Here is a 17,792-nt window from a genome sequence, read left to right on the forward strand (position 1 = left end):
CCCAGAGAGCTTTTCGAAACCATCCTACACCATGCCATTCTCGCCCGAGGAACGAAAAGAGGGTTGCGATTGAGACTGATAAACCGTACGGAAACAATCTATCATGATCTGAGATTCCACACTGACAGCCGCTAGATTACTTCGCGAGTGAGGTGACGCGTGCACTTCATATCTTCCGCCTGCTCGATGGAATTATGTTTCGCGTTCCCTACTCTTGGGAAGAGATCCACTTCTTCCAATCTTATCGAGTATACCGAATCATGCATGAGGCTTTGAACGGAAACCCCTTTCTAAATGACGTCCGGAACGTGGCCCTGCAGATATCATTGATGAGCGACGTCCGCGAGGAAGATGAAGGCGTCGTTATGAATGTGGTCCAGACTCTATGCTCAACGATAGGAATCGGCGCAGATTCCCGGTTCCGCTGGAAAAACGAATTCAACCGCCCACAGAAGTGGACTTCTCCCGAATTTGAGAAACAGCTTTTTGGTGCCGCGCTTTGTACCAATAGCCTTTCGCACGTTCGGCGGTCTGCGGCGCTACGAAATGCCATGTTGTCAAAAACCACCTGCCCTGATAACAGCTGCGTATTTGGGACTTTCTTTGAGCTGGCTGGAAAGTTCGGCGACAAGGAACTTCTTGGCTACCTCATGACAAGCGCACCATCTGAGTCCGGCCCAGAGGTTAGGTTCGAGCTTTTCAAACATGCAGCACAAGCTGGTAGGATAGACATCGTTCGGTTTCTCCACGGATATCGTAGCGAAGAGTGGCAATGGAATTTTGAATCTGATGCTAAGGGGAACAAAAGGCCGCAAGATTTCACCCTCGACGGCGGTCATAATCCTGAGGCTTATGACCTCATCCAGACTATGCGCACGGCTCAAGGCTTGCGACCGACGCCAAGTGATATGGTGGACATCAAATTCTACGGCAGCGCAAAAGTTGGGTATATAGACATGGTGTCGCATCTCCTACGAATCGGCGAGTATGCCAATGGAGATCGCACTGGCATCCTCCATATAGCCGTCAAGTACGCTAGCGAACGCGGCCACGCAGCTATTGTCCAGCTTCTCTTAGACAATGGTGCGAATCCGAACATCACTCTCGAAGGTGCGGCGCGCCGCGGTCACGCGAAGCTCGTGCAAATGCTGCTGGATCGCGGAGTCAAGCCCAGCGAGGCACTTGTCGATGCTGGGAGATACTGCAAACCACACACTAAGCTTCTGGCGAACATAGAAAGAGGGCCTTATCTAGACGTAGTGCGGCTACTTCTTGACGCCGGCGTAGACGTAAACGAAAGCATTGGCAAGGACAGCCCTCTCGCCGGAGCAATTGCCGCAGAACATACAGTACTGTTTGAGTTCCTTCTCGAACGAGGAGCGGATTTGCGTTCTCCAGGAACAGCAGAGGAGTGCGTACGGCGAGCGAGAAAGGATGGGCTGGAGTCTATGCTACTGCTGCTTGAGAAACATGGCGTTGATGTCAATGCTGATTTGGAAGAAGCGGTATGATTGAACAGGTATTTCATGTAGATTCATACGCCCTGACAGCCCGAACCTCGGTTCTTATGAGACTAATATCTACCAATGACTGTTCCTAAGAATATCGAAGCTAGTGCTGTCATGCCATGTACCGGAATACAATCTCAATTACCGGCGCAGACCAGAACCAGCCGCAGTCCGAGTCAAGCAGTGTGGCGGAAGTGCAAGAAAACATCGATAACGTAGTTTCAGTAGGCAACGCCATGTTGGCGGTAGCTGATAGAAACGACATGATGGACAAGAAGCATGATTGTAGAGCTGTCTGGGTACTGGGACGCGAGTGCTGCGGACTAAACCCACTTCAGCAAAACAGACATGTTCATTGACCGCGCTTGTTTTGGCGGCGACGAAAGGAAGACACCTCATGCGTAGGTCTGTATGTGATTTTGTTGGAAAGCAAGACCAGCACATCTTGGAAGCTGCTAGAGCTTTTGGAAAGTTCGCATAGAGCGCACAGCTTTTGAAGATGCTTAACGTTCAGGAAGGACAGGCTGCTTTATATACAACCCGAAGCACGGACGTCTCAGTCATGTCTTCCTCTAGCCAGATTTTGGATAACGTATCCGAAACCTTCCTACGTTTCCATGTCTTTGTACAGAATTTCTTTTGTTTTCGGAAGTTGATTCTCAGGATACATGAGGCGCTCGCGGTGGACTGAGAATTGCACAATTCCAGGCAAAGGCACATGTGTACGGCAAGGTTAGTTTTTGGAGAAAACGAAGGAAGGAGCCATTACCTATATCGTTTACAGATTTAGCGATACAAAGTGGTAGTCATGTTGGAAAGCGAGAAAGAATGACATGCGGGAGTTGTTCGTATGGCTTTCGTCGAGTGGACTGGTCTTGGACACACAAAACATATCGGAAGCGGGTGCGAACTTTTTAAGAGAACCTTGGAAGAGGAGAAACACTCATAAATAGTTGCTCCGGGTCTATTCGGATTGTCAGAGAACGCCGCAGGAGGACATGGTATCGAAATCCTTTGCTTTGATTCACTCTCGGGAAAGTGTGGGATAAAGAAGGGCAGCCCAAAGTCCAGCAAAGCCTTTATATGAACCTTCAAGCTAAGGTCTGCCAAGCTGGAAAAGTGCGCATCAGTTCCACCGGAACCGACCACCAGCATCAGGGACCGGCCTGATGCTTTTGAAAGATGCGCATTGAACTCGCCGGAAGCCACCACCGACATCGAACAAGTCGTGGTCTGTTTTAAAGAAATCGTGTACTCCATGGCAAGGAGTGAGGAAGCAGAAGACAGAGCAGCACATCGCAGACGTAAGGAGTCTCTTGGGAAAGAAACGAGCGAGGAGCAGAACACATGTGATTGACAAATCGCTATTTCGTTTTGGAGAAATGGTGTACTCCATGATAAAGACTGAGGAAACAGAAGACAGAGAAGCACATTGCAGACGTAAGTAGTTTTTTTTTGGGAAAGGAGCGAGCGAGGAGCAGAACACATGTAGTCTATCAGTCTCTCTTTTGAGTTGAGGAGGGTCGCTCCTGCTCGCATCATGTTCAGCTCAATGGTGGTTTTTCGATGGTTGCATGCGCAAAAGGTGGATAGAGAACGAGAGAGGCATGATAGTACATTATGTTCCTTTGTACGCTGCCGCTCAACCATGGCGATGTACTTGTTAATCTTCATTGCCCAAAGTCTTTTGTAGGAACCAGGACCACAGCTCGCAGACATAATAGAATCCGGGTGTGTTTTTGTAAATTGAGACACCAAGCCCGAACAGATCATCGGGGGAAAACGTCGATGTTTTTGTTGAGTCGTTTTGTGAAGACACCGTCGCACACTGCGCCGCATATGCGCTCGAGAATTCGAAGTTTTGGACAATGCTCAACACATGTTTAATGTTGAACGTGTTTTTGGGAAACTTCGGAAAGAAAGTGATTGTTAAGAAGAAAAAGAGGTCGACACCAAAAAAACTCTTTATATATACCACTCTGGTACAAATCTTGGGATGCATACCTGGGTCTGTTCAGCAGAGAGATTGCGATGACGATCATCACCATCACCAGCATATCGCAAAGAATGCATAGCCAACTCGAAAACGACACAGAAAACGGTAATTGTCCTCTGATGGGAGTATGCGCCATGCAATGCTATCCTACTAAAACGCCATGGTCTAAACGCCTTGCACCAATACAATATCACAGTTCTTCCACCTCTCGCTCAACACTACTCGTCCTCTCACGAGCCTTCGACTTCCCTTTCTCCATGCGGAAGCCCACCTCGGTCCTCGCATCATCCGTCAGTCTACCCCACTCAAGCAACAGCCTGAACATGTAAACCTCCATGTCCTCCTTCCTCAAGACCTTCTCCGTCCACACCTTGCCATCTCGTGCAATCTTCTCTGCAGCCTTGATATGACCTTCCATCATGCGCTTATTCCTCGCCTCGACGCCATACCCACCGAAGTAAGCGAGCGAAGAGAAGAGATCGTGTAAGCGAAGATCCACAGGAACGAAATGTTTCCAGGCAGTGAGGCGGCCTTCGTACCATTCGCGAAAGAGGGCAGCCTTGAAGACCACGGAGTTGGACTGTAAGAACGGAAGGAAACGACCAGAGAAGCCGGCGCCATCCGCATCGAAGAGGTAGCGGTAGCGCCAGTGCTGTTTGAAGTCGATAGGATCACCGAAACCGAACTCGCGTGTCTGGTCGATGCAATCTTGGCCTGCACAGCGCGCTATCGGACCCACTAGGCGGACATCAGTCTTTGTCTCGAGAAGCCTCTTAATGTCATTCGTGCGTTTCAGCATGTACTCCAGGTGGCCACTATGATCGGGTTTGGGGAGAAGGATCGGTTGACGGGATGTTTCGTTGTTCAGGAGATGTACGATTCGTTGACGGAGCATGCCCTTCCAAGTGCCATGGGTAGTAACACCTTCCGTGGTCGTCCCGCGCCAGAAGAGGACATCCGCTTTGTCTTGGAAGTGAGGATCAGGGAACTTTTCATCGAATCCATACTTGCTTTTGCCCAAGTAATTCCACGGTGATGGGTATCTGATGTCGACGAAACCGGGAGCACGACTCTGGCTGAAGACTGGAACCATATCATGAGTACCCATGAGGCTAGCAGGACTGAGATGCATGCCATGTAGATTGGCGATATCTGGCTGATGGCACGGTTCAGATGACAGAGTCCAATTAGCCACGAATGCGCCCATGGAATGGCCTTGGGTACAAGTGTGACAGAAGGATCTCGTCTGCCAATGCCGTTCTTTTCGTGCACGCGAGTCAGGTGGGCATGCGACAGAACCGAAAGTCTCATACGAATGCTTGATGCGAGCGTCGACGAAGAAATGCGGGTCCGTTCGTACGCGGTCCACGTCCAGCCATTTTTCTGCGCGGTCGGCGCTGAAGTCTTTTCCTGGGCGAGACGAATCAGGGGAGGGGTACTGCTGTGGCTTGTCGAGCGCATCTCGCAACCGCTCGTACGGTGCAGCCACGCGACTCTCATCATTCAGGTTTAGAGCAAGATCCATATCCGGAAGCGACTCGGAGAACTGCTGAATCATGGCCGCCGCGCCATCCATCATCCAACGATGTGTACCGGGTACGTTGTTGAAGACCTCCACCTTCCCGTTTCTTATGCGTAGCCCACCGACCCCCTCATGCGTAGCCAAGACAGTGGCAGTACGTAAGCGAAGATCATCGGCGTTGAAGGACGAGAAGGGTGCCAAGTCTTGTTCGATGTTGTCGTAGTCATCGATTATGATGGAGTTCCGGCTAATGGCGAAGTGGTACCACTTGTCGAAATTTGGCGGAGGATCGCGGTTGTAACGTTTCCGATAGTGCACAACGGCCTCAGGTAGAGATTTGCTCCGATAGGCCTGTGATGCCCACCGGTCGTGCTGGACTGTCGCGATATCGATCAGGGTAGTGATGGGATGTTCCAGTACAGGACCGTGCCGACGATATACGACAACACCGATGGAGAAGGCGATGAGAAGTACGATAAATCCAGCCGACTGGTTCCTGCCCAGGCGGATGGGTACTTTCGATCGTATGCGGGTTTCGATGCTGGTGTCTGTGACGAGGTAGAGGATGAGCGCAATGGTGAGCAGAGTCAAACACAAAACAAGTCCGACGGTGGATTTTGGTGGGAACGAATAAGACACGCCGGTGCCCAGAGCACGGAGAACGCCAACGTATGCAGAGGAAAATGCACCAAGGAGCAAAGCGCTCATAACGCCATACAATCGAGCCTAGCAGGTCAGCGACAGAGTACCAGGCGGGATGTAGTAACGTACCGATTTGAGGAAACATAACGTCATAAAGGGTATCATCAACGATAAACGCAAAAGACCAAGGAGATATTCAGACGGAAACGAGAGCATCCACTCGCGATGCTCAGGCATTGCGGGGTATATGATAATGCCGGCGACGAGGAGGACCAAAGAAGATGCCTGTTCAGTGTCAGATGTGTAATGGTGCATGAAGGCGATTGATGTACAGTAAGTGTCAAGCCGACTAAGAGGTGATTCGAGGTGCCATCTGGAAGGTGGATGGTCCAGTCGTCCGCCTCGGAGATGCCATCGTCGATCAGACGGTATGCTATCTGGACGATGACGCAGTCCAGCAAGAAGCCGAGGAACTGAAGGAAAGGAATGGCGGTTGCAGTCGAGTCTGCGATGGGACAGATGTAGTTGGAGCGCAGCGAGCTGGACTTGATGATGACAAGGAAGCTGCTGACTGACAGCAGGAACGAGGGAATGATGTATCGCGTGGAACCGTCGAAGATGAAGCTGTAGACGCGGTCGAGCTGTGTACGCGGGCGCGTGTCAGCACTCCAGGCGGGGTATTGTCGCTGACTGGGGTGTCGAATGCTGTGGTAGAGGGCAGCGACGAGGGGAAGGAATGACTACATCGGTCAGTACTGTTGGCGCAATGGGAGGGGTTTGCGCACCAATGCAGAGGGGCCGCTGCACTCGACGTCCTTGGTGACGCGGTAGAAGATGGCTATGCGCCCGCATATCGCGAACAGCAGGACGGCCAACAGCGTGCCGACAGCCCGGACGCTCCATCCTCTCCGCCGGCCTGGCTGGCCTGCCTCTGTCCATATCTCTTCGGCTGCAGGTCTGCTCTGCACCTGGTTCAGGGCTATGGCGATATATCTTGTATGCGGTTGCGACTGTGCACTGCGCGACGACCAGGCTTCAATTGCGACAACGGCGAGACCAGTCAGCAGCAGGACGATGGCGACGGTGTGCAGCGGCTTGTCGAAGGCGAAGGAGTAGTCGACGGGGGTTGCAGTGCTCAGGTACCCGGATGCTAGGACGAGGCCGCTATTGTCTTGTCAGCTGGTGTGCTGCTGGTAGCCTAGGACTGTGCTTACCACGGGAAGAAGAGGGCCTTCCTGTCCATGACCGCCGCATTCTTCGTGGCTTTTCTTTACAGCGGTGGGGGGAACAAGTAGTCGCGACAGGCAGCGCTCAACATGGCCCGATGGTGAATTGGGCGACGTGAGAAAGTGATTGTACTGAGGCCCGCGTCACTTGGAGCACGGCTGCCCGGCACCTGCAGCCATACCAGCGGGCTGTGCTAGAGACCCTCACACTAACGGGAGGTGGAGAAGTCCGTGCCCACCCCGAGTCGAACGTCTATTAGCGGTTCTGCTATACGCAAATACGCACTTCTACGACGCATCCCATGTTTCGTCCACTGCCACTCGCTGCGTCGACATCGCAGTCGATGGGTGAAGGCACCCTGCAGTCGCCGATCGGACCCTGGGACGCGATCTCCAGGAACCGTCCGCAATTACATCACGCACACGAGACGGCTATCACGGCAGGTCTTGCACTGCTTCGCCCCGCTGTGAGACGTGCGCAACTTGTGATCGCCGCTCTTGGTCGCCCTTAGCGGTATCAACTCTTCTTCAATTCTTCACCATGATGTTTGCCACTGCGATACCGAGTTCGCTATGAGACAGCAGTCGTCATCAGCCCTGGCGCTAAGCTAGTATCGAAACAGCTTTTCTTGCGAGCGAATGGTGGGGTACGTTCATGTCTCCAGACGCGGGAACATGCGTGCGCCTCACTTTGTGGTGGCGCCAAGCACACGCGGCTGTCAGCATGTCATGCTCGTATTGATATGTGAATACAGTCATGATGGTGTCCACTTTGACGTTCTCGCATTGTAATGCCTCCAAGACTAATGCGCCAGGAACCCGCTTTTGTGAGCAAAGGAGCTTCGTTCGCGGCACTGTAGCAAAATTGGAGCTGCCGGCGAAAACTGGCCGAAGACGATTACCACATCCGTAAGGACTGGCAGTCTGATGTCCGATGAAGCGCCGTGGTGCAAAGACTACTACTGCTAGGTCTTCGGCGCGGATACATGATCCAACGATGCTCAGCTCAGACGACTTATAGCTTTCTTTTGCGGCGATGGTCAAAATCGGAGTTGGATGAGTGGGGTGATCCAAAACCTCCGCCAACGACATCACTACTGTCCAATGGCATCAGGGTCTTATCAACTTGGCTTGGAGTATTCCGTGCAGTGAACATGAGCCCGGTGTATCTGCCCCCCAAAAAAAAGAAGAGTCGTGCCAACTTACTGTGGGCGTGCTTGGTTCGTGAGCACATCGAGGAGGGCGGTATCTGCATGGAACTGTGAGAGTGTGATTGAGTTCTCCAAGCATCTGAGGACAGATGCAGACACTATTCTACAACCTGAAACTCAGACATTATCACATACGTTATGTATTACTCGTCAGCTAACTCGCATATGTGTGCGATACCGTTATTTGGTTCCATCCACTTCATCTACTGGTAATGCGACATCCCGAACCGAGTAGCGAGCCACTCACGACCCCGCAACACACAGTCATTACATACACGAGGGTACTCTCGAAAGCAATATTTCGCGATTATCGGAGACTTCGAGCATCAACCAAAGCCGCAGTCCAGATTTGACCTCGCCAACTGTCACCATTGATGGCTTCCATGTCACATGACTGTGCCAAGCATGGCACATGCCGGGTATATAGGGCTTAACCCGCGATGTCGTCTGCACCTACCAAAGAGCGGTTGCTTCGTAAACACCCAATTCCGAGGGCAACAGCGAATGGCGGGGGCCGCAGCGGAGCGAGAACAGGTGGGCAGCACCCTTCCTAGTTTAGCCCGTTAGACTTATTACACCATTCACATTGAACCACCTATCCATAACATTCCAGACGCTATTAATCTCTACTCACGTCGCGAAGCCGCTCTCAATAAACCACCACCCCACAACGCAATACCCGATGACCATCACTAAGGTTCGCAGCGCTGCCAGAAAGGCGAAGAAGCGACAAACCCTCTTGTGACCAGCTCTTATTCATTTACTTGCAACAAGTGTTAACGCATTATATAGGCTGGGTCACAGAATGCTCCGCCTCCACGTAGGCTCATCGCGCCGCGTATTCTCGATGCATGTAGACATGCTTTGCGAGCGATCCACCTTCTTCAAGAACCAGCTCCAGGAATCACGGCAGGATATGGAGGGCGAGTGTGTCATATGCCACGAAGATCTCGATCCTGTCGCGCTAGACTTGACATACTGCAAGACATGTGGGAACAACGTTCATGAAAACTGCATAGACAGACGGACCACGATCGACAACACATGCCCTACATGTCGTGCAGAGTGGGTCGAGCCGCCATCCTCCCAGTCGATGGATCTTGCACAGGTTGAAGTCAATGGGTTCGACATGTACGCTCAGTGGCTCTACGGATCCAGCCTCCCATCATACAACGCGGATGAAGATGGCGGTGAACTTCGTTGCATCCGGCTGATCAACGCGCATATCGTGGGCGACCTCCTAAAAGACAGTCAGTTCGTGCAAGCTGTGCGCAAGGAGATCATCAAGTGCAGCCTGAACATATCAGATGCGTCTCGCTACACACTCCTTACTCATGTTTACGAGAGCACAAAGGACCGCTGCGCTCTTCGGAAATTGTTCATCGACTTGCACATTCTCAGGAATAAGCACACAAGGGCTCAGATGCGTGAAGCTCCGAAGGCCATCACTCATGACCTTATATACCGTTTACTGGAGAGGTCGAGGACTCTTCGTGACGAAGATGTCTGGAGCTTCATGAGGGATGAAGGATATATCGAACAGGACGAGGCAAATATTGACGAGGTAGATGACACCACCGGGAATGAGAGCCTGGACAGTTGAGCAGGGGAATATGGATTCCGCTAAGCATGGTCATTAGCGATGGTCTGGGGTCATTCGTGCAATCAATGCAAGAGACCTTCGCAGCTATGAGAATTCTGGTTATGAAATAGATGCGGCTTGTATTCTAGGACAATTAAAGGGTATTTGAATGTGGAATGAACTTACGCGCAACTAGTCAAGCGGGTATTAGACGCATTCGCAAGGTCAGCAAACGTGAGCCCCATGAGTAGTGTCTCCAGTCGTCATAGCACAGAGCTCGCAAGCACACACAAGATGAAGCATAACAACCACACGCACACGACGAATAGGCTGAAACATCGCGCCTTCCAAAGTCTCGAAATGTGTCCAGTCGTCTCCGCCAAGCCGCTCGCATCCCACTCCCGACCTCGCATCCCTCGCCCAAACCAGGTTAGTCATCAAACCACCGAAGAACAGCCAGGTTCCTGCATGCCACTAAACCAAACCCGGCATTGTAAACTTCATCAACCACCCACTACTAACCTATACAACCAATCACGCGCACTACGCAGATGTGCGCACGACGCCCGTGGAATCCGGGTCGGAGGGTTTGGCACGACCGTCTCGCCGTTACGCACGTTGCTTTTTGCCGATGTATGGGGCTGAAAGGCGTGGGAACGGCGTTAGAACCACGTTTACGCTTCTAGCAAGCACCTGGGCATGCAAGGCGCAGGTGGCCCTGCGTTTTTTTTGTTAGGCTGACAGGCGGTGGTGCGGTACTGGTGTATTCGGTATGTTCCGGATGGGAACGTGGGTGGAGGTACATATACGAGGCTACAGTACTTTGAGGTAGTGAACCGCTTCATCAATTTCGCCTCTCTTACCTGCTTTCGTGTGGGGGGTATTCAACTACCAGGACGCTACGATGGCTGCTACCAGCACCCCACCAGAAAAGGAACCGCACATATCCTCCCAACCCATCACCTGGAAGAACTGGTACAAGAAGATAAACTGGCTCAACACAACCCTCGTCATCCTAATCCCAAGCTACGGTCTCTACCTCGCCCGCTCCACACCCCTCACCCTCCCAACGTTTCTATGGAGTGTTCTCTACTACGCCACAACCGCCTTCGGCATCACAGGCGGATACCATAGGCTGTGGAGCCACAGATGCTATTCCGCACGCCTTCCCCTACGCTTATTCCTCGCATTCACAGGAGCAGGAGCAATCCAAGGCAGCATACGGTGGTGGAGCGCTAATCACCGCGCTCACCACCGGTGGACGGATACGATGAAAGATCCTTACTCCGTTATGCGCGGACTGCTCTTCTCGCATATCGGATGGATGGTGCTGAACAACGATCCGAAAGTCAAAGGACGAACGGATATTTCTGATCTGGATAGCGATCCCATCGTCGTGTTCCAACACAAGCATTACGGCAAACTGCTCCTGTTCACAGCCTGGATCTTTCCTGCCATGGTTGCTGGTTTGGGATGGGGCGATTGGTGGGGCGGATTGGTGTACGCGGGTATTATACGGGCGTGTTTCGTACAACAGGCTACATTTTGTGTGAATAGTCTCGCGCATTGGATTGGCGAGCAGCCGTTTGATGATCGGAGGAGTCCGAGGGATCATGTGTTCACTGCGCTGGTGACGATGGGTGAGGGGTATCATAACTTCCATCATGAGTTTCCGTCTGATTACCGTAAGTTGCTGCTTCTTTTGAGCTATGGAAGCTATGATAATACTGATGCTTGAAAGGGAACGCGATTGCCTGGTACCAGTACGATCCGACTAAATGGCTCATCTGGATCATGTCGAAGATCCCGGTCTTTCCTCTAACATACGACTTGAAGACTTTCCGCTCGAATGAGATTGAGAAAGGTAGACTTCAGCAGCAACAGAAAGCCCTCGATAAGAAGCGATCGATGCTCGATTGGGGTGTGCCACTCGCTCAGTTGCCGGTGATTAGTTGGGACGACTTCCAGACTCAGGCTTCAGCCAAGGGGGCTGCTTTGGTGGCTATTGCTGGCGTGATTCATGACGTTTCGCCGTTTATCGCTGATCATCCGGGCGGTAAAACGCTGATCAAGAGTGCGATTGGGAAGGACGCTACTGCAGTGTTCAACGGTGGGGTATATGAACATTCGAACGCGGCACATAATTTGCTGTCGACAATGCGTGTTGGGATATTGCGAGGCGGACAGGAAGTTGAAGTATGGAAAACAGGTGGTGAGAAAGACACCAGAGACACCAAAGGGCTCGGTGTTGTCAGGGCTGGTGATCAGATCACGAGGGTAGCTGCGCCAGCTACGGCAGCCACAGCAGCCTGAATAATATGGGATCGGGTATTGTATCATTTATTCCAAACACAGAACTCTGGTATCGTATATGATCCTTATCTTACTTGCCCGAAGGCACCTCCTCCCACTGCACTCCGACCCATTCCTCCACATATCCAACTTCTCCTTCTTGAACATCGTTGGGCTTGCAGTCTTTGCTGCACACTGCCATGATGATAGTGCCCCATTCCATGCCGTCGAGGCTCATCTCATCAGCCTCTAACTCCGTAATCGCGTGTGGGGTCAGCTGAACCTCGAAGACTCTGTCCGCGCCACAGGTCGAACAGCGAGGGAACCCAGCCCCACTCCGTGAGCCTGCTGTCTTGACCTTTGCATTCGAGGAAGGGCCATTCTCCGAGTGTGGACCCAGAAGCTTGCCGATAGCATCGTTGTCGCTGTACAGGACCGGCTTGCCTTTGTACTCATATCGTAGCACCTGCTCTGCATTCTCTCCGATGCGATCTGCAAACTTCTGGAACGTCCTGTCCATGGATGACTCAAACACCTCCTTGTCTTCTTTTCCACCGCCGCTACCGCTTCCTTCATTATCTGTGTCCATCCTCACGTTCGCTGGGATCGAAGGTGTTGAAGGGGCGTCTAATGTCTCGTATTCGGCGTCGAGGTGATAGTGAGGGAATGGCGTAGGGAAGGCTGAGTCTGCTGGCCATGGCTCATATGGACGCGGGGGTTGTTGTTCGGAGGGAGGTGGTGACGAGAGACGAACTTTGGACGCGAACGTCTCGGGGAGGGTCGTAGAGGCTTCGTCTTTCTTCTCTTGGGGCTCGCTGACTTGCACTGCGGGCGTGGGACTCGATACGCCGAAGGGATTGGCGCCTGGTTTGGAGAAGGGGTTTGATGACGCTGCGCCATTCGGGTTGGACGAAAACGGGTTCGAGAAGGGGTTCGCGGATGCCGATGCGCCTGTCCCGTTCTTCACACCGAACAGCGACTCGCCAATCTTGGGCTGCGGCTTCTCTTCCTCCTTGACTTCCTTTTTCTCGGCCCTGGGGGCGTTCGCCTTGTTGTTGACGCCTTTTGCGATGCGCACTCCGCGAATGCCCCTTACACTGCCCTCCTTTCTTCTACACGGCTTGCGCCGACATGTCCAGATGTAAAGTCGCCGCTCGTGGCCAGGAAAGTTGTCGGGAAGATCGCCGTTAAGTTCGAGGAGGAGGCTGAGGTAGCCGTTGCAGACTTTACATTTTGCTAAGGCGCCAGAAGGGGCTGTCTTCTCATCTATCCAGCTCTACTATGATCGTCAGAAAGACGCTCGGCGTGGTTGATGATATGCGTACCGGTGCGCCTCCAATGTGGGAAATCGCGTCGCCCGTTGCTTCCCTCGCTGCATATCCTAGCAGAACATTCGTCTCGGTGTAGTCGCCTCCATCGTCTGAAGAATCACTGTCATAGGGCGCCATTCTGGTTGTTCTTGTGTATATTTCCACAGGTGATTGTTTGGCGGGGTCTAACTTTTTTGAATATGACGCGGGGCTGCTCGGTGGCCAATGCGCCTTTTGTCGCACTGAGCGAATTTGACCAAGCCTGCAACACCAACTCTTCGTCGCTCATCCACACAACCACCATGGGCGCCCCTTTCGACTTCGCGCCTGAGCGGCCGGATCACATGCAGCAGATCCTCGATGGACTGGATCGCTACAACCCAGAGACGACGGGTGTCTTCCAGGACTATGTCATGCAGCAATGCGAGAACCAGACGTACGACTGCTACGCCAACCTCGCCCTGTTGAAGCTGTACGTGTCCCCCCCGACTCTTCCTTCCATGCTACAAGATGAATAAACAACCACAACGTTTCCTATTACCCGAGGGATGGAGCATGAATCACTCCCCCGCTGAAGTTTATTATTAGCTCTATCTGACAGCTTTCTCCTGACTACCATTGTACCTCAAGCATCATCGTTACATCTGCTAACCACGATGCTCCAGCTACCAATTCAACCCACACCTTGCCCGTGACGAGACCATCACCAACATTCTCGTCAAGGCTCTCACCGTCTTCCCCAGCCCCGACTTCTCCCTGGGCCTCTCCCTCCTCCCTCCACACGTCCTCGCTCCTCTTTCATCTTCATTACACAACCCAGCTGCTGGCGACGCGCCGCTATCAGAAGCTGTCCAGAAGCTCAACGAGCTGAGGAACCTGCTCGAGGGTGCCGACTACTCTACCTTCTGGTCCACACTAGACTCCGACGACCTCTACGCCGACTTGATTGCCGATGTCTCAGGTTTCGAGGAGCTGATGCGCGTACGCATCGCTGCAACCGTCAGCCAGGCGGTGCGCGAGGTCGACCGCAGCATTCTCGAGTCGTGGTTGAACCTCTCTGGCAGCGAGTTCGACAACTTCGTCGGAAGCGTTTGCGGGTGGAACATCGATGGTGCCAAGATCAAGGTACCCATCAACAAGGACAACGAGGCTAAGGGCACCGTTGTCCGCGAGAACGTCAAGTTCGATCGTGAGTCTATGAGTACCACAAGCTTTGAGTCGCTGCTAACAAGCCTGTCAGAATTTGCAAGGGTCATCAAGAGGGCATACGAACAGCCCGCATGAGCGACACGATTATAGTATGACGACATGAGGCTACGGTTTGCACGGTCGGCGTTTGAGGCGGACATTACAACTGCATCAGTATGCGACAGAAGCGTACCAGCTGGCCTTCGACAACCGCACAGGTTGATTTCGATAGCTCGCTATATACCCCAAAAGTACGCCGCTATGAGCAGGGCCCAGGAGCATGAAATCTCCATGGGCTAACAAAGATCCAATCACATAAATCCGACAAAGTTCAGACAAAGTTCACTGTTTCTCCTTTCCTTCTTTCGCAATCTAGATCTCCTTTCCGTTTCGCTTCTAACAACCCAGTCCCTGTCAGAAAACGGTGGATGACGGTCCCATAGGCTCGGAGAATCCTGACCTAAGCTTCTCACACTCGCCAATAATCAGCCGCATGTCTATCATTCGTTATTAAATGTCCGACATCTGGAGCAACTTCTGGCTTGTAACATGGCGCGACAGTCGAATTGAATCGTACTGCGATGGGGAGTGGTGCCAAGTCGATGCGCAACGGCCCCGTGAATTTCGCTTATGCGTACGCCACCTTTGCCTCTTACCAACCGTCCGACCCTGTCAACAACAACACCAAGGACAGCTTCTACGTGTTTACCATTGCGCATTCCAGTCGATAACAATGTGGCGCGGCGGGTTAGCTCCTTTCGATCAGGTTTTGACCCTGACAGCTGAAGCTTGTTCGACATGATCACAGCCTGGAGTGTGCTTTTTGCGTTGAACTATGCAACGCGAGCCTGTGATTGTATATGGTTATGGTAGGGGTCGATGTCCTTTGCGGAATTCCTTACCTTCACTTTCACCTTCACCTTGGTCGGTTACGCTTCGAGAGAACCGGTGTCCACATTCCTCCAGTATCTACCAGTAACATCGCGAGATCACATGCCCATCCACGTCACACACAACATACACGAACTCTCCACATCACCTTCCAAAGACCGAACCTACTGACTTGGAACAATTCAAGTCAGAGTGCACTGGTAGCAACCTCTAGCTCACGTCACACGCGGCTTCTCGTCAGGTCTCACTCGTGATCGCCTCGGCTCAGCTGCTTCAGCTACCTGCAGCTTACACGGAGCTGAACATTCCATCAGTTTGGATCACATTCAAAAAGCGACCTAAGTCTGCAAAATCGCCCAGTTGTGCGACCATACCGAACATCGATAATACGTCATCATGCCTCTCCATGGATTCGTACTCTTTATTGTGTGCGCCATTCTCACCTTCGCGACCGCGCAAGCCAGTCCACTATCGTCACTGCAGCAAGCGCCTTCTGTCAAGCGCTGCACGAATGCCGTTGTCAATCCCTCATTCGAGATCCCTGTGCTGTCTCCGTGGATGGATATGGTGACTGGTTCGTGGTACTCGCGCGGGATATCCACCTCCCCTACAGGCGGACACTCCGGCAGTAATCTCTACGCCGCGACATCGAATAGCTCAGCGGTCCAAGCTACACTCACGTTATCGCAATCCTACATTGATCTTCCTGTCGGTGCGACGGTCGATTGCTACGCATGGGTTACCGGAAGGAGACCGAATGGGCAAACGCGCGTTGAGATCTTCCTCGATCAAGTCAGCTGTGGAGAAGCAGTTCATATGGGGGCTGGAAAAGAAGGCTGGACGAAGGTTGGAGGAAAAGTTCAAGTGCAAGACGTACCTGGAGGCGTTGGTCATTCGGTTGCCATCAGTGTGCAGGGCGATGGCGTTGAAGATGAGGAAGGCTGGAGAGTGGCTGTTGACGATGTTGGTGTGATGGTCGGATGCTAGACGAGCGGAAATGAGTGGCATGAATCAAGTGATCAGGTCAGGTTGGGTGGAGAGAAACCAGATCAGCTGGAGATTGTCCAAGGGCTAAGATGAATAAAAGTGTCCATCAAAGAGCAGCCACTGCCGAGTGAACTTGAACTATCAGAGACGAGGAGAAAGACACTGAGCTATGATGTCGACAAAGGCAAGATCGGGTGTCTTACTAAAAGACTTCGCGCTAGCGGTCGGATTTGGCAGCTGCAGTACTCTACCTAGAAGCATTAACTAACCCCCGATCGTCGATCAACCGCGATTTCCAAACACTTCAATCACTCCGGTTCCTTCAGTCCAATCTCCGCCGCCTTCCGGTCGCAGAACTCGGCCATGTCCACATCCTTGATACTCAGTCCCTCGGGCTTATGCGTAGTCCACTCAATCTCAACCCTATTATACAAATTCGACCAACTCGGATGATGCTTCCTGACCTTGCACTCATCCGCAACGAGCGACATGAACCGCCAAGCCTTTGCGAAACTGGTAAATGTGAAGGTGCGCGTGATACTCTTCCTCGCAGTGTTGATTTGCCATGCAGGAGAGAGGTTGGACACGCGTTCGGGTAAGCCAGTGGGTTGGTTGGCAGCGTAGATCATGTCATATGCTGCATCTTGTTTCGGCTGCGCTGCCGGACTAGATGACGGACGAGAGCCAGTGGATAGTGACCGGAACCCCGTCGTAGTGCTTGCGTATCCCGCATAAGGTCGGGAGGTAGCTTGTTGCGGCCAGATTTGCGTCTTGCAGCGGGTCAGCAAAGACGTTTTGGTGCGACAGTGATGCTGGCACAACGCGATGTACGATGGGCTGTGATTCGATGGTTAGATGGGTTTTAGTTCTGAGTCATCAAGGCAGGTGCGAGGGGCTTTGGTCAGACGAGGGAGTGGCTTGTTTGTTGGTCTTGGAGTCTTGGGGAGACTAGTCGTTGGACTTACGGGAGAGCCCGAGCGAGATTTTGGAGCCTTGTCATGATGTAGATGGAGTTTGGTGGTGATGAGGGGTTCAAGTGCAAGCAAGCGTGGGTGGATGACGGCTAGTTTTTTCTTCCGAAAGAGTATAGGAGCAATTTACCAGACTGTACCCAGAAGAGAAGAATGATTAGTTGTAAGTTGCACAACAGATGCAAAAGCGATGCATAGTGAGGAGCGGAGTTGGAGTGAGAACTAGCTACTACGATACGCCTTGCAAACGCGCATGGACCAAGGGTCTCGAAGATGACGGAGTACCCAAACGGCCATGTATCTAATCAAGCTTTTGAGGAAGACAATGAGAGTTGTGTAATGACAAGACTCGTGCATGAAACTAGATGGGATGAGATGAGTATCACAAGATTCGCCTTGACAGCCATCGGCTGATGCTGCACATGCGCTTAGATGGACAGATGGGAATAGCAACGGCTGATCCGCG

General features: G+C 52.3%; 7 protein-coding genes across 7 annotated transcripts; 4 read left to right on the forward strand and 3 right to left on the reverse strand.

The window, feature by feature from the left end:
- Positions 1–260: 260 nt before the first annotated feature.
- On the forward strand, positions 261–1,511 carry J4E86_002685 (uncharacterized protein; the record flags this gene model as incomplete). Its single annotated transcript, XM_051443243.1, has 1 exon — positions 261–1,511. One exon carries the CDS (start codon positions 261–263, stop codon positions 1,509–1,511), a length of 1,251 nt encoding a protein of 416 aa, XP_051304738.1.
- Positions 1,512–3,694: 2,183 nt separating this feature from the next.
- On the reverse strand, positions 3,695–6,911 carry J4E86_002686 (uncharacterized protein; the record flags this gene model as incomplete). The annotated part of the gene is made up of 5 exons (XM_051443244.1): positions 3,695–5,752; positions 5,798–5,953; positions 6,001–6,408; positions 6,454–6,832; positions 6,883–6,911. The coding sequence occupies 5 exons, from the start codon at positions 6,909–6,911 to the stop codon at positions 3,695–3,697; spliced, it is 3,030 nt and encodes a 1,009-aa protein (XP_051304739.1).
- A 2,053-nt stretch (positions 6,912–8,964) lies between these two features.
- On the forward strand, positions 8,965–9,708 carry J4E86_002687 (uncharacterized protein; the record flags this gene model as incomplete). Its single annotated transcript, XM_051443245.1, has 1 exon — positions 8,965–9,708. The coding sequence occupies one exon, from the start codon at positions 8,965–8,967 to the stop codon at positions 9,706–9,708; it is 744 nt and encodes a 247-aa protein (XP_051304740.1).
- An 883-nt stretch (positions 9,709–10,591) lies between these two features.
- OLE1_1 (stearoyl-CoA 9-desaturase) lies at positions 10,592–12,000 on the forward strand (the record flags this gene model as incomplete). The annotated part of the gene is made up of 2 exons (XM_051443246.1): positions 10,592–11,372; positions 11,429–12,000. The coding sequence occupies 2 exons, from the start codon at positions 10,592–10,594 to the stop codon at positions 11,998–12,000; spliced, it is 1,353 nt and encodes a 450-aa protein (XP_051304741.1).
- A 70-nt stretch (positions 12,001–12,070) lies between these two features.
- J4E86_002689 (uncharacterized protein) lies at positions 12,071–13,427 on the reverse strand (the record flags this gene model as incomplete). The annotated part of the gene is made up of 2 exons (XM_051443247.1): positions 12,071–13,255; positions 13,305–13,427. 2 exons carry the CDS (start codon positions 13,425–13,427, stop codon positions 12,071–12,073), a joined length of 1,308 nt encoding a protein of 435 aa, XP_051304742.1.
- A 164-nt stretch (positions 13,428–13,591) lies between these two features.
- J4E86_002690 (uncharacterized protein) lies at positions 13,592–14,573 on the forward strand (the record flags this gene model as incomplete). The annotated part of the gene is made up of 3 exons (XM_051443248.1): positions 13,592–13,761; positions 13,955–14,478; positions 14,530–14,573. The coding sequence occupies 3 exons, from the start codon at positions 13,592–13,594 to the stop codon at positions 14,571–14,573; spliced, it is 738 nt and encodes a 245-aa protein (XP_051304743.1).
- Positions 14,574–16,663: 2,090 nt separating this feature from the next.
- J4E86_002691 (uncharacterized protein) lies at positions 16,664–17,355 on the reverse strand (the record flags this gene model as incomplete). Its single annotated transcript, XM_051443249.1, has 2 exons — positions 16,664–17,021; positions 17,321–17,355. 2 exons carry the CDS (start codon positions 17,353–17,355, stop codon positions 16,664–16,666), a joined length of 393 nt encoding a protein of 130 aa, XP_051304744.1.
- Between the last annotated feature and the right edge of the window lie 437 nt (positions 17,356–17,792).

This window comes from Alternaria arbusti, assembly GCF_024043155.1.
Source record: "Alternaria arbusti strain BMP 1465 chromosome Unknown scaffold_3, whole genome shotgun sequence".
Lineage (NCBI taxonomy): Eukaryota > Fungi > Ascomycota > Dothideomycetes > Pleosporales > Pleosporaceae > Alternaria > Alternaria arbusti.